General features: G+C 42.0%; 1 protein-coding gene across 2 annotated transcripts in view; it reads right to left on the bottom strand.

The window, feature by feature from the left end:
- The window catches only part of stab1 (stabilin 1), a 183,789-nt gene that overhangs the window by 93,708 nt on the left and 62,805 nt on the right, over positions 1-27,276 (bottom strand). For both annotated transcript variants that reach the window (XM_085158702.1, XM_085158703.1), the window contains 12 exons: positions 26,710-26,805; positions 26,563-26,608; positions 22,015-22,094; positions 21,798-21,923; positions 18,938-19,011; positions 14,335-14,406; positions 12,776-12,895; positions 12,633-12,680; positions 11,710-11,790; positions 11,404-11,550; positions 8,770-8,904; positions 8,625-8,684 (listed from right to left, as the gene is read on the bottom strand). In XM_085158702.1, coding sequence (XP_085014828.1) covers positions 8,625-8,684; positions 8,770-8,904; positions 11,404-11,550; positions 11,710-11,790; positions 12,633-12,680; positions 12,776-12,895; positions 14,335-14,406; positions 18,938-19,011; positions 21,798-21,923; positions 22,015-22,094; positions 26,563-26,608; positions 26,710-26,805 — 1,085 coding nt within the window. The remainder of the gene's footprint in view (positions 1-8,624; positions 8,685-8,769; positions 8,905-11,403; positions 11,551-11,709; positions 11,791-12,632; positions 12,681-12,775; positions 12,896-14,334; positions 14,407-18,937; positions 19,012-21,797; positions 21,924-22,014; positions 22,095-26,562; positions 26,609-26,709; positions 26,806-27,276) is intronic.

Below are 27,276 nucleotides of genomic sequence, written 5' to 3'. Positions count from 1 at the left end.
CATGGATGCCTTTTCATGCCATAAGCTCAGTCCTTTGGCTAGATGAGCTAAAAACTACAGAATCAGATTGCTAATCCAGGTGTTAAGCATCTGAACACAATTCAGTATGATGTAAGAAAAATATTTAAGACTCTTAAATAGTCCACTATCAACAAAAAAAATCTGCACAGGATCTGTTTTTGAGTGTGAAGTCATTCTGTTTAGTTTTTGTCTCCTTATAGCCTGGGGTTAAACTGGGCAGGAGCCTACTGCAGAGCGTTACCAGCTCACACTGTGACGCTTAAACACAGGATAAACATAAAATGCCTTCCCCCTTTTTTTTTTTACTTTGCTGCAGCAAGAACAAAAGCAGTGGTATCTATGCAGTCTCTGAACTGAACTTCTGCATGTGGCTATTTCCCTATTTCAGTCTTGTTAACATAAATACTTTCTATATACTAACTATATGCAAGCTTTTGTGACATATACAATTCCTACTGTGAAAAACACAGCAGTCAAGGTCAGAAGGAAGCCATTTTGTACTTTCATGATAAATATAATTTTTTCCCATACTGTGGCCCCCTGGTGGTCCCTGAAGGTACTGTAGGTGGTTGTTTAAAATGTTTACTGAAAAATATATTTAGAAGAATGTAAATTTTAATATCTGCACATTTTTTAAACTTTAATGTTAATATGATATAACTTAACTAGACTTTTGTTTTGGGATTCATGAAATATTTATTATAAAAAGAAAAATAAACTGGGATACTGCCAGTGCTACCCCTAGATTTCAAACTCCTACGTCGCCTTGTTTTTGAGTTATCGTATTCATAAACTTGCCAGGCAGCGTGGTACCCTGACCCATCAGTCTTTTAAACCTGAAGGGTAAAAATTACTTTGTTATTAACCTTTTGTTATTTACTTTTTAAATTGAACTCATCTCATATCTCACCATTAGCTGACAGAATTTAATGCAGTGTATTCAGGTCTACATACACGGTGTAAAGTATAATACTCTCTTTAACGACAGTTATTTTATTTTTTAGGGGCATCCTATCCTGTTAACGATTTCAGTCTCTGGTGTGAAACATCAGTCACTTTTCCAAAGTGAATGTGAGTATTTTTTCCCTGCTGGATCCCTTTTCCAGGTTCCACAGCACAGATAACTCAAAACATTGTTAAGTGGTTTGAGTTCCCTCTGTTAATTTTAACGTTGTGTAAAAACATCAGCCTATACGTGGTTTCAGAAGGCTGCCTCTCGTCTGGCTGACACATTTATTGTAAAGCCCTGTTCCTGAAAGTCTCACATATATCTGAGCTTCCATCTTCAAGAGTAAAGAGAAGCCAAAACCAACATTATGTCTTCTAAATTCAACATTCATGTGTCATAAACAGCTGTATGAGGCACAAAACTGGCAGTAGATAAAGCAGAAGTCACAAATGGCAGCCTCCGGGGTTCAAGGGCCACATTATGAAACCAGGAGCATATTTTCCATTTCAAAAGCCTAAAAGAGAACTGATTTTTCCATTTGCTAATTTGAAAGTTTCCTATTTTCTTGCTATGACGCAAAGTATCGAGAATCCATCACGGCTAGAGTGAAACAGTGACCCACATGTAGTAATGTTAACCCCAGTTATTGGCCATGACCAAAAATGCATTTCAAACACATTCATCAATTAGAAAATTTTAAGATAAATCTGCTGCCGTTTTTTTTTTTTTTTTTTTGTATAAAAAGATAAAAAGATATATGGATTTAAAAAAGCTGCCAGCACCACAGAGATAACTTGCAGCGACTGACATGGATGTGCCACTTTTGGTGATAACCGTCAGTGCACTACAGTAACAACCGTGAGTTATTGTGATCGGGAGCACCTTGTTATTATTACGTTATGCAGGTTTGTAGATTTTATGGGACTCTGGGGGGATGTGGAGGTGTGGAAACTCCCCGTGTCTGCAGGAAAGGCCACTAACATTGAAACACGTACCTGGAGAGGGTGAAGCAGTGTGTGTGTCCATGAAGGAGTTTTACTATATCTTGATTAATTTACTGTAAATCTAAGGTCTGTACAGACTTCTCCCAGTCTGTTTTATAAATATATATTTGGGGTTGTTAATGGTTTTAGTACCATGGTAAAAATAATGATTTATAGGCCCAGCTGAAGAGCTTTTTTCTGTGACATGCTGGTACATAATTATATGTGGGATACTTGTAATTATTGTATTCGTGTTGCTAAAACACACAAAAAAAAAACCCCCAGAAAAACTCCCCCCACATGTTACATAAGAGCTATAAATTGATTTGGATGTCACTGAGTGAAATAGGTATTTGAGCCCCTACTACCACAGGCTGTGTGCCTGCAAAGATTACAATCAATCAGTCAATTAAAGAATTAGAAATAGTCCTGATCTCAATGAGTCATATTTATGACCCAGACCAAGACAGAGTTTTAATATATCTGAAAGCCTGATTCTTAGCCTTGTACAACCTAACTGGAAAACTCAAATACAGTTTTATTTGTATTTATCTATTGTTTTTATCTGATTTAACGGTCAGTTCAGATAAAATAATTATTGTGGATGAATAAAACATCCATGAAGATGCCCAAATTGACAGCATCAACATAGCATTCAATCTATTATTAGACTCAATCGGCTTCTTTAAAAATGTAAATGAGCCCACCCACCACTTTAATCACACTCCGGATCTTGTTCTGACATATGCCATAGAAACTGAACATTTATTCCCTGAAAAGCCTCTTTTGTCTGATCCATCCATCCATCCATCCATGCATCTTCATCCGCTTTATCCGAAGCCGGGTCGCGGGGGCAGCAGCCTAAGCAAAGAGGCCCAGACCTCCCTCTCCCCAGCCACCTCCTCCAGCTTATCCGGGGGAACACCAAGGCGTTCCCAGGCCAGCCGAGAGATATAATCTCTCCAGCGTGTCCTGGGTCTGCCCCGGGGCCTCCTCCCGGTGGGACATGCCTGGAACACCTCACCCAGGAGGCGCCCAGGGGGCATCCTTGTCAGATGCCCAAACCACCTCAGCTGGCTCCTTTCGATGTGGAGCAGCAGCGGCTCTACTCTGAGCCCCTCCCGGATGGCCGAACTTCTCACCCTATCTCTAAGGGAAAGGCCAGCCACCCTTCGGAGGAAGCTCATTTCCGCCGCTTGTATCCGCGATCTCGTTCTTTCAGTCACTACCCACAGCTCATGGCCATAGGTGAGGGTAGGGACGTAGATCGACCGGTAAATTGAGAGCTTCGCTTTTACACTCAGCTCCCTCTTCACCACGACGGACCGGTGCAGCGTCTGCATTACTGCAGCTGCAGCCCCAATCCGTCTGTCGATCTCCGGCTCCCTTCTCCCATCACTCGCGAACAAGACCCCGAGATACTTGAACTCCTCCACTTGGGGCAGGAACTCATCCCCGACCCGGAGTGGGCACTCCACCCTTTTCCAGCTGAGAACCATGGCCTCAGATTTGGAGGTGCTGATCCTCATTCCTGCTGCTTCACACTCGGCTGCGAACCGCTCCAGTGCGAGCTGGAGGCCCTCACCCGATGAAGCCAACAGAACCACATCATCCGCAAAAATCAGAGATGAGATTCTGAGTCCACCAAAGCGAAAGCCCTCCGCCACTTGGCTGCGCCTAGAAATCCTGTCCATAAAAATTATGAACAGAACCGGTGACAAAGGGCAGCCCTGGCAGAGCCCATCACCCACCAGGAACGAGTCCGACTTATTGCCGGCAATGCGAACCAAGCTCTTGCAACGGTTGTATAGGGATCGAATGGCCCGTAGCAATGGGCCAGACACCCCATACTCCCGCAACACCTCCCACAGGACACCCCGAGGGACACGGTCGAATGCCTTCTCCAAGTCCACAAAACACATGTAGACTGGTTGGGCAAACTCCCATGCACCCTCAAGTATCCTCGAGAAGATGAAGAGCTGGTCCAGTGTTCCGCGACCAGGACGAAAACCGCATTGTTCCTCCTGTATCCGAGGTTCGACTAGCGGATGAACTCTCCTTTCCAGCACCCTGGCATAGACTTTCCCGGGGAGGCTGAGGAGTGTGATCCCCCTGTAGTTGGAACACACCCTTCGGTCCCCCTTCTTAAAGTTGGGGACCACCACCCCAGTCTGCCAGTCCAGGGGTACTGCCCCTGATCTCCACGCAACATTGCAGAGGCGTGTCAACCAAGACAGCCCTACAACGTCCAGAGCCTTCAGGAACTCGGGGCGGACCTCATCAACACCAGGGGCTCTGCCACCAAGGAGTTGTTTAACTGCCTCAGTGACCTCGCCCCCAGAAATTGGCGGGTCATTCCCCTCATCCCCAGACTCTGCTTCCTCCTCGGAAGACGCGTCAGTGGGATTAAGGAGGTCCTCGAAGTATTCCTTCCACCGCCTGACAATTTTCTCAGTCGACGTCAGCAGCGCTCCGCCAGCACTATACACAGTGCAGGTAGAGCACCGCTTTCCCCTCCTGAGACGCCTGACGGTTTGCCAGAATCTCTTCGAGGCAGTCCGAAAGTCTTTTTCCATGGCCTCTCCGAACTCCTCCCACACCGAGTTTTTGCTTCAGCCACTGCCCGAGCCGCATTCCGCTTGGCCTGTCGATACCTGTCGGCTGCCTCCGGAGTCCCACAGGCTAACCAAGCCCGATAGGACTCCTCCTTCAGCCTGGTGGCTCCCTTCACCTCTGGTGTCCACCATTTGGTTCGGGGATTACCACCACGGCAGGCACCAACCACCTTGCGGCCGCAGCTCAATGCAGCAGCTTCGGCAATGGCGACGCTGAACATGGTCCATTCGGACTCAATGTCCCCCGCCTCCCTCGGAATGCTGTTGAAGCTCTGCCGGAGGTGTGCGTTGAAGATCTCGCGGACTGGGGCCTCTGCTAGTCGTTCCCAGCACACCCTCACTACGCGTTTAGGTGCACCAGGTCTGTCCAGCGTCCTCCCCCGCCACCGGATCCAACTCACCACCAGGTGGTGATCAGTTGACAGCTCAGCCCCTCTCTTTACCCGAGTGTCCAGAAGATATGGCCGCAGGTCTGGTGATACGATTACAAAATCGATCATCGACCTACGGCCTAGAGCGTCCTGGTGCCACGTGCACTTATGGACACTCTTATGTTCGAACAAGGTGTTCGTTATGGCCAAACTGTGATTAGCACAGAAGTCCAATAACAAAGCACCGCTCGGGTTCAGATCAGGGAGGCCGTTCCTCCCAATCACGCCCCTCCAGGTCTCGCTGTCGTTACCCACGTGAGCATTGAAGTCTCCCAGCAGGACAACAGAGTCCTGCTGGGAGAAATCACGTGAAGAAGAAAATCTTCACACACACAATAGAAAATATGTTGTTCTGCTCTAGAAAATCTGTCACATTTGATTGTTTATTTAACTCAACATGGAAGCTATGTTTTTACCCAAACAGATGACTCGTGACTGCAAAGCAGTATAAAAAATTATTTCCCATTTATGATTGGAAAAGTGAACTCAAGCCATTTCAGTTCACAGGAGCACCTTCCAGCAGGGAACAAACCCTCTCGTCCACCGGGAAAAACCCTAACGTACCGGCAGCAAGCCGAGGGGATATTAGAATACCCACCCCAGCCCGCCGCCTCTCACCAGGGGCAACTCCAGACTGAGACAGAGTCCAGCCCCTCTCCAGGAGACTGGTTCCAGAGCCCAAGCCATGCGTAGAGGTGAGCCCGACTATATCTAGCCGGTACCTCTCAACCTCACGCACTAACTCAGGCTCCTTCCCCACCAGAGAGGTGACATTCCATGTCCCTATTGCCAGTCTTGGCAGCCGGGGGTCAGTCCGCCAGGGCCTCCACTCCTGGCCGCCACCCGGCACACAATGCACCCGACCCCTATGGTGCCTCCTGCGGGTGGTGGGCCTGCGGGAGGATGGGCCCATGTCTCCTCTTCGGGCTGTGCCCGGCCGGGCATCATGGACTAAGGCCCGGCCACCAGACGCTCGCCCTCGGGCACCCTCCCCGGGCCTGGCTCCAGGGCGGGGCCCCGGTAACCCTATCCCGGGCAGGGTAAACTGTTTCCTCTGTGTTCTTTTCATAAGGGTCTTCTTTTGTCTGATCATTTATTAATAATATTTTAGATGCTGGGGTTTTCTCTGTATTTTCGTAGGGTCTTTATCTTACAATATGAAGCACCTTGAAGAAACTGTTGATTTAGCGCTTTATAAATAAAATTTCATTGTAGAAAGCACGACTGTCCACAGAATCAATTTCTTCCAAGCCAACCTGTCCACCTCTGGAGAAGACCAAGGAGCAGTCAAAGGACATCAGGTACAAGGAGCTTTTTAATTAGTTGGTACCACAGTCACCAAAAACATGACTGCTAACACACCACGCCATTATTTATTGAAATCTTTCAGCACCTGCAGAGTTCCTATGCTCAAGAAGGCACACGTACAGACCCGTATGAAGTTTGTTCCTGAACATCTAAATGACTCAGAGAAGGCTTGAAAGAAAGTGATGTCAGATTAAACCAAAATTTAGCTTTTTGGAATCAACTCCACCCATCAACTCTGGAGAAAGAGAAATGCTGAGTATCAACCAAAGAACACCAAGCTTAAGCTTAAGATTGGCCATGGACCAGTCTTCCAGCATGACAATGACCTAAAATATACTGCCAAAGTAACAAAAGAGTGGCAAATCTGTGAAGGGGGCTGAAGCTTCAAGTTGCCAAGCAGCAACCAAAAGGATGGATAGACTTTCTGTGAAGAAGAGTGGGCAGAAATCCCTCCTGAGATGTGTGCGAACCTGGTGACCAACTACACAGCCCATCTGTGGCAGCCAGAGTTCTGACTGGGTTGTATAGGATCAAATATTTATTTTACTGTCATAAAAAATGAGAGGCTGTTCATTTCTTTGTAAGTTAGCAAACATACAAATTCAGCAGGAGATCATATAATTATTTCCCCCACTGTACATCATGTGGAATCAAATGGATCTGGTCGGACTTGCTGAAACTGGCCTTACATGGCTCAAAAAAGAAGGGAACACTCGATCATCACAGTTTAACACAAAGTCAGTTAAACTTCAGGGATATCAAAGTGTGCAGGCAGCAGGCATAAACCACTGTGAATCCATGGAGCTGCTTTGGTGCAAATGAAGCAGACAACAGGTGCACAGCAACAACAACACAACCTCCAAAAAGAGAATTCAAGGTTCAAGGTTCTTTTTTTGTCACATGCATAGTTATAGTATATATAGGTGGCAGGTGGTGGCCACAGACCATTGCTCTCTCCTTATCCCGCCTGACTGATTTTTTTCTCCAGTTTTGCTTCTGTGCACCTGTTGTCATTTTCATTTCGTCAAAGTAAGAAGCAGGTAAAATGGATTCACAATGGTTTAGCCTTAAACCATTTAGCCTTAAACCATTGTGAATGGGGGTTGTTTAGGAGTGCACATGTCCCCTGTATGGAAACTAAATGCACCAAGCTTACCTCCACATGTGAGCTATTTGTTACAATTTAATTTTGGATTTTTGTTGTTAAATGATAATTAACCCTCAAGCAACCAAGCTATTTAAGCCTAAAACAACAATTTATAACTCCATTACAGTTTACATTACAGGAATAGATACAGGTTCGCCTTTCTACTCCAGCTGAGCCTAAACAAATTTTAAGCACTTTGAAAGCATCGGGGTAACTTGGGGTTCAGTATTGTGATCAAGGACACTTCAGACAAGAAAAGCCAAGGATCAAACCACCAACCTTTCAATTAGTAGACTCTACCTCCTGAACCAAAGCCAACACAATAATCAAGGATACCCACACAACGTTTCACGAAATTGTGGTACAAGATATTTTTACAATCAAAAATATAAGTTTTAACCACTTGAAGATTAAAGTACAACTTTTGATATGTCACTGCAGGTGAATATACCAAACCAGGGCCGGCAGAGAAATAATCCCAGGATAATGCCACCATGCTTCACACTTCTCAGTGTGTATGCATGACAATTAACCTTCTGCTTTTAAACTACATCTGCCTGGCAAAGCTACTGTAGTGCTACTGAATTACTGAAAACCTTGAATACAGGACTTTAAACAGAGTATTTTAAAACTGTGGTAAGTCTATGTTTACTGTCAGTTAAGGATATCACATCGCCCATCTTTCCAAATAAGAGTTGTGTGTGGAGCCTTGCATTTATCATCCTAGTGTGTTTAGTGCTGCAGTGTTTTCTCGTTAGTGCTTTGGAGAGAGGCTCAGAGTGCAGAGAAACGAGCTGTTGATTAATTAATGAGGTCAATCCAAGAAAAATTGCCCAGAGTCACAATAGCCTCAAATAACCAACTTTATCTTACTGATGCTTTCATACTATTAATATTTTCTTAGTTACAGCCCACTGAAGTACACAGAGGTGGCTAAATTTGCCTAATTTTTTTTAACATTGATCCCTGATGACTTCTGAAGTGAAGGAGCTACATGAAATGTTCTGAACTAATAAAATGCTCAGATTTGGCTCAAATTACGACCTAATGGCCAGCAGGATTTTTCTGAAGAGGATGTGTAGACAAGCAGATGGGAGTTAATGAAAGAGGGTTGCAGAAATTGAAGTAGTCCTTCTCAAATCAGTAGATGCAGGGTTTTGTTTCCCTTACCTCTATGAGTTGGTAGAAGCTGCTGTAGCCATAAACTGAAGCTGCTGTGGTTAAGTTCATCTAACACAAAGAGAGAAAGAGAGATATCACTATCTGCTTCCAGTTAAGATTAATCATTAAATAACTGCAACCAAACCCAACACACCATTTTGGGATTAATCGGCGGTTTTTCCTCCAGAGCGTAAGGTGTCAGCATCAAGTCGATGTGGTGAATGATTCCATTAAATGTGGTGTAATCGCTCTTCACGATCCTCGACCTGTTGTTGATGAAGATCGAATCCTGCAGGGGGAGAGAGACTGTTTATTTCCTGATGACTTCCCGAAGGTACTTCCTAGTTAAATTCAAGAAAAATCATTAAAAATGAAGGGTAACTCATTAAAGTAAAATCAAATGGGCTGATTTCTTGGGAGCTTTAGATTCACCTCAATATTTTATAACTTTAACATTTAAAATTAAGGGGTTTTTAAGGATGCTAACCGTGAATGGTGTAACCCAGGATCAGCGGGCCTATTCCAGAAACCAGGGCCCCAGTCAAAAAATTCCATCCCTTGTTTTTCCCTAATCACGTTTCTTGGACTTTTATGGAAAACATCAATAAGATGAAGGAGGTAATAAAGGAAGCTCTGAAGCAACTCTCCTTAGTATCTTTTTAATCTGACCAGACACTATTATTAGGGGCACTACACTAATAATTCCAGGTCTTTTCACTCAGTGAGGAATCTTTCTAAGAAAAACTGACTATTTAAACAATCCCAGGTTTACAAACGGAGCCTAACACTGATCTCTGTGGTAGGAAAATCTGAGTTTTTGTTCCCATAGCAGTTTTAATCAACTTACCCTGAGTGAAGCTCATGCATGGGTCATGAAAAAAGCCATCATAAGTGGCGCTCAACCAGTAAATAAGGAGCAGAGACTTCAATTTCATCCAGTGGACCAGGAAATATGAATGTGTGCCAGTGTGGGCTATTTCATTTATGTTTACAAAAATATGAGTGGATGAAAGAGAGTAATTTCACTTGAGTACATTTTATTTAGCAATAGACACAATATTCAGCCAATTTTCTTTAAAGCTGGAATTCTAACAAATGTTAAATCTTTTAATAAATGTATTAATTCACCTGGCAAAACCGAGTAAAAATGCAGGTAAAGAAAATATATATATCAAAGCATTCCCGGTAATCAGGGTCTGACATATCGAGACATATCATGGATCAACATTTAGAAAGCTTTCTCTCTAATATTTATTTATTTATTACTTTTTAAAGGTTTGTAAATATTACAGCAAAAAACTGGTGTCAGACTTTCTGCTGCCTGGATTCACAGATGAGATTTAGTTCATTTTCAGTGACAGCTGCATTTCATTCATCCTCACTCAGACATATTCATATCATCTCTGGCATGATTTAAAAACTATGACAAGAATGTTCTGACTGTGCAGACACTGGTTGGTGTCTCACAGGGCGAACAAGGAGAGCGCTGATCAGAAATGCAGCCAAGAGGCCCATGGTGACTCCACACGAGCTGCAGAGATCTACAGCTCAGGTGGGGGAATCTGTCCATAGGACAACTATTAGTCGTGCACTGCACAAAGTTGGCCTTTATGGAAGAGTGGCAAGAAGAAAGCCATTGTTAACAGAAAACCATAAGAAGTCCCGTTTGCAGTTTGCCACAAGCCATGTGGGGGACACAGCAAACATGTGGAAGAAGGTGCTCTGGTCAGATGAGACCAAAATGGAACTTTTTGGCCAAAATGTAAAACGCTATGTGTGGCAGAAAACTAACACTGCACATCACTCTGAACACACCATCCCCACTGTCAAATATGGTGGTGGCAGCATCATGCTCTGGGGGTGCTTCTCCTCAGCAGGGACAGGGAAGCTGGTCAGAGTTGATGGGAAGATGGATGGAGCCAAATACAGGGCAATCTTGGAAGAAAACCTCTTGGAGTCTGCAAAAGACTTGAGACTGGAGCAGAGGTTCACCTTCCAGCAGGACAACAACCCTAAACATAAAGCCAGGGCAACAATGGAATGGTTTCAAACAAAACATATCCATGTGTTAGAATGGCCCAAAGTCCATTCTAACACATGGATTCCAATCGAGAATCTGTGGCAAGATCTGAAAACTGCTGTTCACAAACGCTATCCATCTAATCTGACTGAGCTGGAGCTGTTTTGCAAAGAAGAATGGGCAAGAATTTCAGTCTCTAGATGTGCAAAGCTGGTAGAGACATACCCTAAAAGACTGGCAGCTGTAATTGCAGCAAAAGGTGGTTCTACAAAGTATTGACTCAGGGGGCTGAATAATTACGCACACCCCACTTTGCAGTTATTTATTTGTAAAAAATGTTTGGAATCATGTATGATTTTCGTTCCACTTCTCACGTGTACACCACTTTGTGTTGGTCCTTCATGTGGAATTCCAATAAAACTGATTCATGTTTGTGGCTGTAAGGTGACAAAATGTGGAAAAGTTCAAGGGGGCCGAAAACTTTTGCAAGCTACTGTAAGTGGCAGAAAACGGATGGCTGGATGGATTTTGCTCAATAATTTTACATTTTCAAATGATGCTGTGACTGGTCCTTTATAAAGCTGAGTACAGCTGCTGTGCTCCAGGGATTAATAAGGCATAAAGTGGTTGGAGTGAGAAAAAGTCAAGTGTGACTTGAGAAAAATTAAATAGTTCTCAATGTTTGTTTTACACATTTAAATCCATATCTGTGAAGCTACATTTACTTCTGTTCTACTGAGGAGTTAATAATCTGTGTATGTGCGTTACCCCTATCAGGCTGAAGTGCAATGTGTGTCCTGATACTGAGACAGCGCGCTCAGTGGTTTTGAAGTCATTCGAAGTCAGAATCTCACAGGAAACGATGTGGGAACGAACCAGATCCTCAATATGACCGTTCTGCTTCCAAACATTAACCTAGACACACACACACACACAAGTCAGTACTGTAAAGCAAAAACAATCAAAGCCACATGCTAAAGTGATACAGCTAGGGTAGGGTGGCACACATTTAAGGTGAGACTGGAGATGTTAATGTCACACAAAACAATAAAAAGCAGAAGCTGCTGCACTCACAATGGAGATGTTGTTGTTTTCCTCTACCGGGACGAAGACAGTGTATGGTCCATCACCATAAAGACCTGAAACGCCTGACATCTAGGAAGCACAAAAACAGTGACGATGGATGAGAATCAGATGGCTCAAAAGTATTCATCCCAAAACAAGTCCAGGAGGGTTTTTTTTTTTACTTAAATTTTTTTCCAGCTATTTTCCCACACAGTGACTTACAAAAGCAGCTCAGTGCAACAAATTTATAAAATATGTGTATAAAATCAAGGATGAATAATAAGTTAAGGTCTCACAGTGATACTGAGTTTTGGTTCCTGGTTTTATTTTCATTCCTATTTTTGACCCAATGTCCATTTTCTCATTTCCTAAATTCCTCCTCCTCGATTCCTCTCCTCGCATCTTAGCCCTCCCACCACACATGCAAGTGGAGGAAGCGAGGAAGAGTCACAAGGAGAGAGGAGTCAAGGCATCAGGTGTTTATCGAAATGAGACATCCTTGCCTTGGATGCCAATTTGATGTGACATCTGAACTGTATCACAGACTGAAGGTAAAAACACCTGTGCAGTCTGGATTACAGCTCCTCCTGCAGCCGCCTCTCCTCTCTGGCCTCCAGATGCATTTTAGAAACTGAGACATCCTTCACCTTGGCGCTCTGTGATTAATTTCTAGATCACAGGCATAACAGTTTTTGTTTCTGACCACAAAGGTAATCAGCTTAGACACTCATTACTTAATTAATAGAGGAGGCAGTCTGTAAAATCAATAAAATATATGCAAATGCTTTCTTTGAGGTAAAATAAAAGGCATCTAATTATATCTGGACTTTTACTATCTTAATTGCCTGAATTTAATCGTGTGCACTCTTTGAAAGTCAAACTTCACTTTATAAATGGTGAAGTTTTATTTTCAGTGTCTGGCAGAGGCTCACCATCATCATTTGACGAAAGAAGGCGTTCTCTTTCTGACTGGACACTTCCTGTAAAGCAGAAAACAGTGCAATGTTAGGGGGAGAGGAGTGGGAAGGAGCGGGCGCTCAAAGGAAAGCAGGAAGTTGAAGGTCATGTGACTTACAGAGTTGGTGCTTCCCCGGCAATTGATGCCATCACCTATATAGCCTCTGTGGCAGGTGCAGTTCCTCTCACCCATGCCCATGTACTCACAGCGAGCGTTCCTGCTACATTCACCGTTGTTCTGCACACAAACACAGCATGAGTCTTTTAACAGGAATGCCACAAAACAAGGGTTTTAATTTCTAGTTTTGTTAGGATTAAACATGGCATCAAGTCCCAGCATCAGGAGGTCAGGACTTTGACTGGATCACTGCAGCACTTTGAGTCTTTGTTTTGTCAGTCATTCTGTTGTAGATTTGCTGCTGTGCTTGGGACCATTGTCTTTCTGCATGACCCAGTTTCGGCCAAGCTTCAGCTGATGTACAGATGGCCTTACATTTGACTCTAGGATACTTTGGTGTATGGAGCAGCTCACAGTCGACTGGTCTGACTAATGGTTGGTTGTTCACATGCAGCTTTACAAACATAAGCTGTGCTGCCATGTTCTTTTTAGAGAGAAGAGGCTTTCTCCTGGAAACCCTTCCGTAAAACGGATCGTGCTGTAGGTGATGAACATTTGTTGACAGGATTCAAAATCATTTGATGGAAATGAAAATTATCAAGCTAGTTCTGTTTGCCGAAATTTCATTTACTCTCACCACATGAGACCGGGGACTGTTGTCCACCAGGGTCTGGGGTTGTCTCATTGTTGCCCCTCTAGTCGACCACTTAACTAACCAGATCAATATCCCAGAAGTTTAATGAACTTGACGCCACACTCCCATTAAAAAGTGTTGCTTTAGGTTTTTTTTAGCATTGTCTTTCAGGACATACTGAAACTCTGTCCTCAAACTAATCTCTACAGATAATTAAATCGGTGCAGAGGAGCAAAATTAAAAATCAACCTTTTTTTAATTACTCACTCTTCTCTGCAAAATATAAACACATAAATTTAAACAGGTATTTGGAGATAATTAAATAGCTTGCATAGGAATGTGTCTGTCAACATATTATCCCTGCTAAGACACATGGACAGGACTGCTGTAATAATGCTTCTGTTGCCACAGAATTATTTAGACGGCATCTGAAATATTTGGATAATATTTGGAAATTTCCTAGAAAAATCTGTTAAATTATGTCGATTAAGGTTCCTGATGACGACCACTCAAGTCTCACTCTAATAACCTGGAATCTGAGAGGAAGAGCTTAATGTCTCCTTTCAGGAGATTTCAATAATTTATGAAGATACCCAGCTGTGTGATCCGAGTGCAGAGCTATGTATATTCTACCCTCATAATTAGAGACTGCAAATGTAATATAAATCCCTACTGCTGTATAATGACTACAGGTATTTAACTGACTGAAGAAACCAGGCCATGCAGCTCCCCTGCAGCACCCAGGTGTGCTGAGTACTTTCGTATTCAGCAGCCAAATTAACGACTTATTGCCTTAAAACATGAAAAAATTATCTACCGCTCACATAAAATAAGTATCTGCTCCCACATCACCTTCAGGCATTTAAAACATTTAAAACAAGTGTCAGTATTTTGCTACCGAGCAGAATAAAGCACACACACATACATTTCTGCAGGGGTTCACAGGAAAACAGTATCTCCCCGATCCTTGGAAGCCCAGCTTACAGTTGCAGGAGGTCTGAAGATGAAACCAAAGCAGAAAGAGGAAACAGTAAGTCACTAAAACTGTCATGGTACTGGGTCTGTGACCCAAGGTTTTGTGTTTGTTGGTGAATTTATATTCTTTGATTATGGTTATTCATGGTTTTGGTTCTCTTCATTGTGTAGTGCTTGTGTTACATTTTTAGTTTCTAGAATTTAGGTTCCTGTCACTTTGTCTTCCCCGTGTTCCACATCGAGTCACTTGTCTCCATGTTGCCTCTGTCTCCCCTGTCAGCTGTGTCCCCTTGTAAAGTCTGTTTTGTCTGAAGTCATCAGTGTTGGGACTAGCACGTTATTAAGTAACGCGTTACAGTAACTACGTTATTATTGTGGTAACGAGCACGGTGACTAGTTATTATGCCAAAATCAGGAACGCGTTAATCATTACTGGGATTTAGGCTCGTTATTCGTTACTTCGTGTGGTGGCTATCACGGAGCTTCCACAGATTCAGTAACATTAGCAAGTGGTGGAGGCAGCAGGTGGATGAGGGAAATGGGAGGCAGGAGGGGAGGCAGGAGGGGAGGCAGGAGGAGAGACCCGAGGCGGCCGCCGGTCCAAGTGTGAACTGAACTTCAGGTAAGAAGTTATGACCTGCAGTCTATCTGGGTCAGATATAAACCAAGTTTAGGTGGAGTTTATTTTCGTTGTGCTGACTTTTTCGTACTGCGTACTAGCTAGCATGACAGAGTTTGTATATGGCTGAGCGGGTGCTATGATGAGGTTGAACTTTATTTTTTTCATAAGGTTAATTATGATGATGCCAACCATCTCTTAAAAAACGGAATTGTCTCGTATTTAGAGAAAATATCACGCGTTTTGTATTGAGGTGAAAAGGAACAGTTTGTCCCGTTCTTCAGCTAGAATGGAAAAGAAACAAAGCTGGAGTTTTTCTGTGTCTTTGCTGCCCAGCTGCCTCTTCTTCTCTCATTCTCCCCCCTCCATTTCCTGTTTCTACTTCAATCATGAAACTGATCAATGATCAGCTGATCGGCTTTTCTCTCTTGTTTGTTTATCGCCCACTTTGCACCAGAAAGAGGAAACCAGCCGATGTCGCTTTAAACAACAGCAGCACATTTAAGCTTGATCAGCTCTTGTTAGAATTTATTTAATATTAATTTCTAGTATCAGCTGATGTTTGCTGGAGCCACAGCTGTAAAAGCTGCTGGTCATGATATCGGTTTGGTTATCTGGTGAGAGGGAAACATGAGGATGAAACCAGGAGATGTCCTTACTGAATCATCAGAGCTGAACATGGATGATGGAGAAACAGGTTTACCTTTTAGGTGACATAAATGAGTTGAAGGGAAGTTATGAACTGTTTCTGAGAGACAAATAACACCAGGATCCTTTTCTAAGTAGCTGACAGCTGGTAACTGTGCAGGTGCGGGTCTAGCAAGGTTTTGCCAGAGGGGCCAGGTACGCCATCAACAGGGAGAGGTGGGCAAAAAGAAATACTTTTCATTCTTATTCTCATTTAAAATGTCTCGCTTTTAAAAAATAATTATCTGAATCTTACAACAAACGATTGATAGATTGATGCATATATACCATCAAAACAGTGTACATCACTGTCACAATAGCATTTGTTTTCATTCAAAGGCTTTATGATTTTTCCTATAATGGCGGGCCGGTCTCTAGTCAAAATGCCCAGGTCAATTTTTTGTCCCAGTCCAGCCCTGTATGCAGCTCATCTGCAGTCTGGAATGTGGTGGCAGATTTCTTTTCTCATATAATTACATATTTAATTATATCACATTAGTTATAGTAATATCACTTTCTCACTTTACCATAGTAAGAGCCCTCCTGCCACTACTTTACATGCATGTGGAAAGTTAACACAGTGAGGCCATTGTAATGGGAGGCATTAAACAGATAGTGAGGCTCCTTCTGCTTATCAGGGATGTAAATCCTTAGGTGAAGGCTAAGCAGAAAACAATGTCATAATTCTCTCTTTGCGGGAGGAGGTATAGCCCCCCCGTGAGAGGGGCCAACATGTAAGAGTTTGAGGAATGTTCTTTGTCTGCGTCTCTCTATATAAGATGTAAGGGAGGTGGCCACAATTCAGAGATGGTCCTGGTGTTTCACTGGGATGCTCTCTCCATATTGCAATGCATTTATTAAACTCACTTCAAATCAAGCTCACTGGGTGTGTTGCAGGTTATTTGTAACATTTCCATAACAGGTATTACCTACATCTTCCTATTCGGTAGGCGGAATTTCCAAGTTTCCGAGTACAATCGAAAGCACCACAACTGCAATTTTCGTGTTGGATGTAAAAACCGCACATGACGCTGTGACGTAGGCTAGAATCATGGCGGCGGTCAACGACAGTCCAGGCGTGGGATTTCTCTCGTGGAAATATGCACATTATTTTTTCCTTTCTATTGGTAGGTGGCACAGTGCACTTGTGGCAAGTAAGCAAGCTAGAAGACTAGCAAAGTTATGGAAGCAACACATTAACAAGAGAATTCTGAGTAAAACCAAAGTTACTTTCGCTAGTAACTAGTTACTTTGAAAGTAACGAGTAACTTGAAGTAACTGAGTTACTTTTGATAGAAGTAACTAATAATGTAACTAAGTTACTAATTTAAAGTAACTTACCCAACACTGGAAGTCATTGCATGCACCTGTCCTGTGCTTCCTGTTTTATTTTGATAATCCTGGTCCTGTGTGCAGTATATGGTTTTGCTTCCCTTTGTATCATTATGTCTAATTAGTCCCAGCTGTGTTTCCCATTTCCTCGTTACTCCCTTGTGTATTTAAGCCCCGTGTTTTCCTTTGCCCTTTGTTGTATTATACCACCGTCGTATTGTAAGTCTCTCTATGTTTCTAGTTTCCCAGTGTTTGGTTCCTAGTTTTCATGTTCAGGATTTTAGCTTGTTTTTTGTGAGTTTATGTCTACAGAAGAGTCTCCCAGCAATAAAACTGCTGCTTTTTGTTCACTTTTTTCTGCAGATCACAGCACACAACTATGTAAACGTTTTTACTACGAAAAAATTAGAAAATGATATTCTGTATGTCGCAAGTAACATATTAAGGATATCCTATCTCCTCGACATCACATGGACCTAAGAGGATATGCAGTTCCTGTAATGGCCACTTGAGGCTGCCACCAAAAGCGACTCATTTTAAAATGCTAAACTAAATGCTCTTATGGGTGTGGCTACTTTAATTGACAAGAACTGTGGCTAATTGCTGTCAGGAAATCATCACACTAGCATTAAGCCTTGCTCTAAGTTAAATTCTGGTACTTTATTAGTCTGTTATTGGCCCTTATTAGAAATATCTGTGTCTGTGTGTTGTACTTGAATCAAATCAATCCTTACATCCAAATAAAGTCACTTCTGGCTCAAAAGAACCAACACAGCCAGAGTCCAAAACCAACACACTGGCTGCATTTATCTTTAAAACAAAACCTGTGGTTTAGCAGAATTTGCCACTTGGTCAGGTTTAATATGCACGTCCATCTGTATATACATGACAGAACATAAGTGACAGTACCCCTTAATTAGAGTCTTTTAATTCAATACCTATATTGTGTGTTTGTAGTTAACTGTCTTTCTTTCCACTTGATTATTTATCCTCATTTGTTTCACCTGCTCTTTGCACTCTGACTCATCTCCACTACTGATTGGCTGCTGGAGGATCACCTGCACTTGTTTAAAGCCAGAGAAAGCAGAGCATGGTGATGGGCTCTCTAATTCACTCCACTTGTTTTTCTGCTTGTTTCAGTCTTCTCTATCAACTATTAGCCGAGCTGGGAGTTACCTGCAGTCTTGTTTTCTGTTTCGGTTCATTGACCTTGCCAATATTGGTTTAAGGCAGAAGCCAGAAACCAATGGCCATCTGGGCAGCTGGTTCCCGGGGTCCTTCCTCTATTGTTTGCTTATAACAGGCTGACATGTGTTCATTCTTTGTAATCCATCTTGTATTATTAAAAGCTTAAAATTAAAATCTTGAACAGAGGCAGTGTGTGACATGAATTTTAATCATTCTTATTGTTCTATCATTTTGGTTGTTAGCTTTTCAGTTATTTTTTGTTTGTAAAAGGAAAAGTGATTGTTGGATCTTGTATGACCTCTTTCATGTTGTTTCTTATCAATTAATTTTAACTTCACTATGAATCTAGATTATTCTACTTTTTAGTAACTTCATATGCCAAATGAATTAACTAAATGAATTAATTAAATGAATTAATAATATTAACAATAAAAGCACGAAAATATAACTGATAGAATTCAGGACACTAAAAATGACATTTAAAAACAAAGGACAAATAATACACAATTTTTTGTGGCAATGTAACATTTTACTAATTTATGGAAAAAATATTAGTTTTGTACCATGTATTTATTATTTTGTCACTGTCAGTCTGTTAAGAAAAAGCTATATAAGTATAAAAAATGGCAAATAAATAATTAAGAGAGGTTTATTAAGGGCCTCAGGTACAAAGTTAGCTCAGTGTTACTGGGGTCTGATGTTTTAATGCAGAACAGTGATGTCTTACAATGTTGGGTCCTGCTCTGATGCACTCCGCATTCTTGTGGCAGCCTCCATTGTTGATCAGACAGCCGTCAATCTCTGCAAAGAAACCAAAGGATGGACACAAACATTTATTACATCACCTTGCTTTTTTCTGAGATATGCAAAATACATGCTGAATGTGGACCGATGAATTGAAAACAACAAAAACAACAAGTACAAAAAATAGCAGGGAAGTGATAAAATACAGGTGAACTGTTTTCCACTGGATCAAAAAAAATGATATAAAACCTTCCACTCAAAAAATACATAAACTGAATAAAAAGTAAGGGGTGTCTGAAATAGTAGATATAGGTCTAATTCAAAGTCAGAAAGAAGAGTCTGTAGGCAAAAATGTACAGAATCCCAGGCTTTTCAATGACTCCTCAACAAATAAAAAATACACAAAGTGAAACAAAACAGGAATCTTTAGAACAAACTCAATATGTTCAAGGAATGAGAGCACAAACAGACACGTGTCTGACAGAAAAAGCTCAGTGGACACTGATGAAAGTGAGGGTGTTTTCACACCTACAGTTTGTTTACTCTGGTCCAAATTAGTTGTAAATTTGTAAATCTGTAGCTTTTTCCTGTGGTTTGGTTGCTTTTCATGCAGAGAAAACTCCAAGCAAACCAAAATACATCACTACAAACCAGCTGAGACAACCCGATGTATCACGGCAAAGCGTAAAATACACACACCCACAGTGTGTGTATTCAGTTGCAGTACCAGCAGAGCCAGATAATATATTTAACCCCCTAAGACCAGAACTTCATGGTTTGCATTTTTAATTTTTCTTTGCTATTTGGGTTGATTGGGCAAAATTTATGTGGTCTAGACAACCCAAATTGTGATGTCCACATATGACCCTTTGTCAGCAGGAAGTCCCCCCCCACACACACACGCTCACACATGCATACACACACACATGCAGTGTTTTAACCTTTTGTGTCCATAGGGGGGGTTTTCAATGGGTGTTTGTGTAAACTGTGTGTCACAGAATAAAAAGGCTGCAAGCGGGGGTTGGGGTTGGAGTTGTTTGAGACCGAGGACAGAGTGCTGCTGTTCCCCTTGCTATAGCATGTGAAAATCGATCGATCACTGTTCTGTCTTGCTTTCTGAAGTAGTGGGCCTGCTGAGGTGCAGACCCAACACGGTGTACTAAACATGAGTAATCAATGTACTATGTCCGTATGTATGGAAGGTGTCGCTCTGACACCCTGAACCATTTTTGTGCACGCTTTGAAACAGAAGGCTGGCAGCAGAGAAACGATCTACCTTTCCGAGCTAGAGGAGCAGTAATAGCCTCTTCAGGTGAGCTCTACACTGAGGAAAACCAACACCAGCAAGGCTGCAAGACTGGACATGTGTCAGATCAGATTGTGAAGTGTGAAATTTGCTGACCAATCTGTAGTTTCTCCAGGGGGGTTTCAGACAGTTTCAACCTGTCACATCAGGTTGCTGTCTGCCCCAAATCTTTCATTATTGCCTCTGTGTCTAAAAAGTCAGCTGCCACCTGCGATGTGATTACTGCACTGTTGCACTGACCTCAGTAATTATGCAGCACTTCAAGGACATCATCCCTGCTGGTATTGAGAGCCATCAGTTCACCTATACAGGGAACCAATGCACAGAGGATACAGTCTCAATAGCTCATCACACAGCCTGGCGTCACCTGCAACTGACTTTAATACGGTAATCCTGGATAAACTACCACTGAAGCTTCACAACATGGTGTTGTCCACTTCGATGTGCTCCTGAATCAAGGACTTTCTCACCAGTAGGCCTCAGGTGGTGAGAATAAGGGACTGTACATCATCCACTGTGTGCTCAGCCCAGCTCTGACTGTAGTGTCATTCACTGTTCAAATACCTTTGTGAAGTTTGCAGACGACACCACCATAGAGGGTCTCATGTTAGATAATGAGACTGTCTACAGAGAGGAGCCCCTGTACCTGCCATTACTGTGTTTACTTCTGCAGCAACGATCGAAACCAGGTGTGAAAATGAACCCAAGTTCAATTTAAACGGACTAAACAGCAAAGGTTTGAAAGCACGGCAGAAGAGTGAGAGCTGACACAGTGGAATCCAAGATGACAAGACAAAGACAGGCTGTAAAAATATCATTAATGCTACATCCTAGGAAAAGGAAATAACAACACTTAACAGGAAGTGAAAATGAGAGTCATGGAAACATAACAGGAAAATGTGAATGAAAGAAGCCACAAAAATAACTTGTCAGGAACCCAGGACTGTGATACAGCTGTTTACTGATGCAGTTTTTAGCCGTGCTGTATTTTTTGACCTGTTTCTTGTCTTTGATCTTTTTCCTGGAGTCAGTGTTTGAGAACATGGATTGACATGTGATGAATTTACTGAGATTTACTTTGTTCTGGTGGTTGATTTTGTCATCGTTGTTTGAAATAAATAAATAGTGTAATCGTATAGGAAAACTGTAACAACTTAGACCTTGCCTATGCTTGTATTGCATCATGTGTGCAAAGGCATTTACATGAAATAGTTAAATCTATTATCCATTATATATTTGTGTTTTTCAATTCTGTTTTACTGGGAGTATTTTTAACTCTAAATGTGTGTACTACCCACAGATTTTCCTTTTAAAAAACATATACAGATAAAACCTTCACTACTAGCCAGTACTGACTACACATTGGCCAAAAAACAGAGGAAAAAAGTTTAGGACCTTTATTGATTCTTCTTCTGTCTGAAATCATTACTTGAAGGCGACTTCAGCATTTCCAATAATGTCTAAGAACTTTGATCTACAAAACCTCTTGGTCTTGGTGCATTTATAGAGCTCCAGGTTAGGGTTTAGGACCACATACCGAGGCAGATGACCCCATCTCCAGTGTACCCCTGTTTACAGGTACAGGTCCTCATTCCTGCTGCTACTTTGGTACAAACAGCAAACTCTGAGCATCCGCCGTTAGACCGGCTGCACAAATCCAGCTCTGAGAGACAGAAAGGGAAAGATGAGGAGAGCGTAATCACACTAAAAGACAGGTATAATGATGCTGTGTGTGTGTGTGTGTGTGTGGTTGCCTTTGCAGTAGGTTCCATTTCCTTCATATCCAGCCGTGCACACGCAGACGGCAGCTGTTCCCTGTGGCCCTGTTATGCAGCTGCAGCAGAAAAACAAATGGCTCAATATGTGTTTCACATTTTTTCTGAAGCTGAGAGCTGTGACTAATAATTTCTATCATTACAAATCATATTTGGGAACAGCGCCCTGCATTACTGTTTATATTCTGTAGTTTTCTTCGCATCATTGATCCTATTACCAGCACAGAATTGAATTTCTAGCCTAACACATATCTCACTGCCGTGGTGCTCCACTGTTGTCAAAAAAGGATTAAAAACACTCAGTGAGCTACTGTTACAACGGACCACATGTCCTTTCATTACTATGAACACACGATGAAAACACTATAGACTCAATCTCACAGACTAGCCCCATCAAACAAACTTACAAAAACCCATCCATCATATAATAAAAGCACATCTCTACAGATTTTTTTAAACACGTTTTTAACATTTAGGGCAATCCAATAATGAAGTGTCTGTGTATTTTAATGCTAAAAAAAGATCTGCAAGGTGGTCATTATCTTATGCCTGATCTGTGTATGTTCATGTAGCCCTTCAAGCAGAGCCTTTCTGATTTTATCTTGTCCAGTTCTGAAGCATGACATCTTATTATTTTAAAATCAGATATCACCAGTGACAGATGTATTTGACTGATAAACCAAGGGCCCGATACGCCCATAGAGATTTATGGTCTGTTTTACTTTACCCAGAGCCTTCATTCAGAGGGTCGCCCCCTCCTGGCCATTAGAAAGAATGCATGTTTAAGGGACTTCTACATGGTGCCTTAAACCAGTGGTCCCAAACCCACGGGCCACTGGTCTGTGAGTCGTTTGGTACCAGGATGCGAGAGTTGAAGCTCAAGTGTATAACTTATGGTTTTCGGGGTTTTTATCAGTTTTTATCGTTATTTTTTTTAATTGTTTTTATCGTAAACTCTGTTTCCCTGAGTCTTTCTTTACGGATAAATCTTTTTTTTGGTACCGGTACTGGTTTTATTTTGTTGTATTTATCTCCAACACCTTAAAGGCCGGTCCGTGAAAATTTTGTTGGACATAAACCGGTCCATGGCACAAAAAAGGTTTGGGACCGCTGCCTGTATCAAATTACAGATCTAGACCATCCTTTGCCCTCCTGTATCCCCTGCTGCATTTGGCAAACAGGAAGCTCCGGTAAATCTCTGCCTTCATCCAGCCACTTCAGTCAGCAGTGAAATCATCAATAAATGTAATTTCATCTTCACTGGCAGCAATGAGAAAACCTCCAGCATTTTTGAAAAACAGAGGTGCTGCTTTGGGTCATGAGCAGTTCTTTTCACTGCTTCCATAGCAGAGCTTTTGTGGACTGCAGCTTGGCCTGCCTGTTTTTGTGTCAAGGTCACAGAGTGCCTCAGGTGTATTCCTCATGTGTCTGGCAGCCCGGCCCTCCACTCACTCCCCCGGAGCCCTGATGGCTGATCAGCCTGCACACCTGCTATCCATCAGCTCATCAACTCTGCAGCATATCAAGCCTGGTTCTTCATCACTCATCACCAGGTTGTTATTTCAGCCAGTGCTTGATGAAAGTGCTTCACCATCAACCCTGTGCATTTGACTCTTGTGTTGATTCTGATAGTCGAACTAATCTGCTACCCATCTCATGTGCCTGCCAGCCAAACCAGACATGATCTCACCCCCTGCCTTCATCTCCACTCAGCACTAGTTCCCCACCCACCAGCTTCCCTCAACCCTCCCCTGCTGTAATCCTCCTCCACCTCCCTCCACCTCCACTCCCTGACTGCAAACAATAAACTCTTTCTTATTCCTTCTACCTTCGATTCTCACTGTTGATCCTAAAGTCAGGAATGCACACAGGTATGTGTAGGCGATCTCACCCAGATTAAAAAACAAAAATCACACTGGCAGCAGAAAGTACCATCTGTACAGACGTGGCGGATATTTTTAGTGACGGAGAACAGAGAGCTGCTTCCAAAATATGCTGTGATACATCTGTCAGGATGTGGGCGCAGAAGGGACCCTAATGCAGGACAAAGTTAAACAAAGATTAAAAACGCATTTACTGGCTGATGCACAGTCCAGAAATAAACAAAGTCTGCAAAATGGGAACCAAAACCACAAAGCAGAAATCTAACTAATCACTGAGATCTTGGAAAACAGGAGCAACATAAGCAGCACAACAGGGAGCATTAGCAAACAATCTGGCAAAGTCAAAGTTAAACACTGGACTATGCAGAATATATACCTTAGGGACTAAATGCGGATCAAAAACAGGAGGGGAAGGAGATGAAAGTAAAAGCAATTGAAAAAACTTGTAAACAGTGGACTAACTAACTTAATAACAGACAGCGAAGCACCAAAGACTCAAATCATAACTAAGCTAAGAACTAGAATAGGAACTGATGCTTAAAATAACTACGGAGTAATAACGAAATCAAAACAGGTATGCAAACTTCAACCAATACTGATCAAAGCTCTAAAACTCAAAAGCTGCAAATAAAAACCCACACAAATATAACAGTATCTGATCGACTCAGTAGTATGTTCTTGAGTAGTATGTTCATGTACTACTTCACTCAGTAGTATGTTCATGAGGGAACATTTCCTGGTTGAAACATGAGGATTTTCCTGGAAAACTCTCTTTCATGGTTGACAAATAACGGGAAGTGGGGGGGTTGTTTTATTGCCACAGAATGTATAAAAAACCGATGTAGCTACCGTGGTGTCACCCACAGGTTTGTGAAGTCCTGTTTTGAAGATTTGAGATGAGATCTTGGCATTTGGAAACCAGATATTGCAACAAGGGGTTGATCTGACTCTGAAACGACACACTCACTAAGTAATTTTGATTTTTTTAGTTTTGATTCTAATTATGCAAACTGCAGAATTCTTACCCTTTCACTCCACACATTTATTAGCTCAACTCAGGGTCCGTTATGTTTTTCTTTTTACATTCTTCTTTGTTAGATGGCATCATTTGATATTTTTCTGACATCTCTTATCATTTCTATACTGATGACATTCAGCTGTGTATGTCTTTGCAGCCCCAACAGTTGACTATGAATACACTGTCCATCTTATGTGACTGCTTACCACAGATAAGTGAGAAGACTTATGCATGACTATCGTTCCTCCAGAATCACTCAGACTCTTGTTTGTTTTTGCTCATCTGCTGAGTCTGTGTTTGTAGTCTTGGTGTAATATTTTATCATTTGACTCACATGAAAAATGTATTTCACAATTCTATTTCTTTCTTTTAAGGAACAACTCCAAACTTCGATCTAACTCAGCTGAACTGGAGAAAATTTTTCATGCATTTGTGTCATCATGCCGAGATTACTGTATTGCCCTCTTTATCGTCTTAGACAAATCATCTCTTTCACACCTTCAAGAGAAACAAAATGCTGCTGCCAGACTCATAACTCCTTAAAGTGGAAAGTGAGCTCATATTTCTCTGGTTTTGTACTCTTCACATGAGCTCATTTGGTTTTAGAACATCATTAAAAATACTAAATAGGTTCGGCTGACTCTGTGAAAGCTTAGAATGACCAGATTTTACAAAATCAATGAAATTTTTTATTCAACATAATCTGAAACCACTACTTAGCTCATAAACTTGCCTGGAAAGAGTTTTCAGAAGAGGGATCAGAGGGCAGCTTTCCCATAGATTTCTACAGTACTGCAAGTCTTTTGGCAGCCACAGATACCACCCCCTGGTGCCCATGAAAAATAATGCTGTTTTCCAGCAATTGCAATTTGGATTCACGTTTTACACCTGGAAGATACGTCTGTCTTTTATTCTGCCCATAGCTATTGCTTTGCAGTCATAAAATGGATGTTGTCCGCCTTCCAGCCTCAGAGACCTCTCCAGCAAGACCTCTTAAGGGATGTAGAGTAAAGAGTAAAAAGTGAGTAGCTCTGAAAAACTGCCAAGGTTCAATGCTGATTGGTTAAACTCAGAACAAACCTCATTTTCTTAAAACCAACAACCTAGCAAAGGCAAGATAAAGAAAAGCAGACCACCAGTGTCTTAAACACCAACATCAACCAGCAACATTCATTTACCATCATGCCTGGCCCAAGCAGAGAAAAGGCAGCTAATAATAATAATAATAATAATAATAATTTCCCACAGCTTTATCACATGGAGCCTGCAGAAAGAGCTTCATCCACATTCCCGTTACTATGATGGGAATTCTCTGTTTAGACAGTTACCTGCGGTGCTCTCACATGAGCTTAATTGGACATCCCACAGACTTTAAAGTGCAGAGCTGGCAGGTTAAAGGCTATATGCATCTGCAAATATGCCTATAACGGATATTAACCCCCTTTTGGACCATGTTATCAAAACCTGACTATTAATGAGGTGTGCAGATTTAAAATTTAAGCCTAACTGTACTGGGTAGCACTGAGTTCAAAAAGAATATTATTGTCAGTAAATATAATATTTGTTGTTTTTTGTGCTTGTGCTGTTACCATCATAAAACACAGCACTGAGGACACATTGACTTACTTGGCGTTTTCGTCACACACACCTCCACAGGTGTCATCTTTGATCTCTGAGACACATAACACACACACACACAGGTTTCAGGTGATGACAGGTCACAGAAAATATGCGTGGTTAAAATTTAATTGTTTCTTTGTATAGACGTCTTACCTAGAGAGCAGGAGGCTCCTTTCCAGCCTTTATAACACACACACCTGCCACTTCCTGTCAGACCATCCTCACACTTCCCGTTGGCACAATTACACTCTGCAACACACACAGTATAACTCACAACTCCCTCCTTGACTTTATTTAGTTAATGAAGTGTTAGTCACAGGTCTGTTAGCTTTATGAGATTATTTTTGCTTTGCTAATAACAGATTTATTAGCAAACTTGAAGCTGGTCTTCTCTGTCCTTGCTGCCTGATCAAAGCATCAAACCCCTGCAGCTACTCCTGCAGTATGGATGAGTTTTTCAAGCAAAAATACCATTTGATTTTCAGTTGTGGCAAACCTGTCACCTACTAGCTTTGCCTGGTGAATGTCTTGATGCATGCTCATTCATCCAGCGAAGGAAATCACAAAAAGTTGTTTCTGTTCATCAGGACATCAGGTTTTCAGTGGGAGAAACTTTTTTCACTTGTGTTTCAGTCGCTGAAGCAGTGGAGGTAGTTCGTAAGAGGTTACAGGATGCACGATCTGATATTGTCGTGTTGGTGTTGTTCCCAGATCATCATA

The sequence above is a fragment of the Neolamprologus multifasciatus genome, chromosome 5 (genome assembly GCF_963576455.1).
Source record: "Neolamprologus multifasciatus chromosome 5, fNeoMul1.2, whole genome shotgun sequence".
Classification (NCBI taxonomy): domain Eukaryota; kingdom Metazoa; phylum Chordata; class Actinopteri; order Cichliformes; family Cichlidae; genus Neolamprologus; species Neolamprologus multifasciatus.
This window is presented reverse-complemented; position numbering and strand designations above follow the sequence as displayed.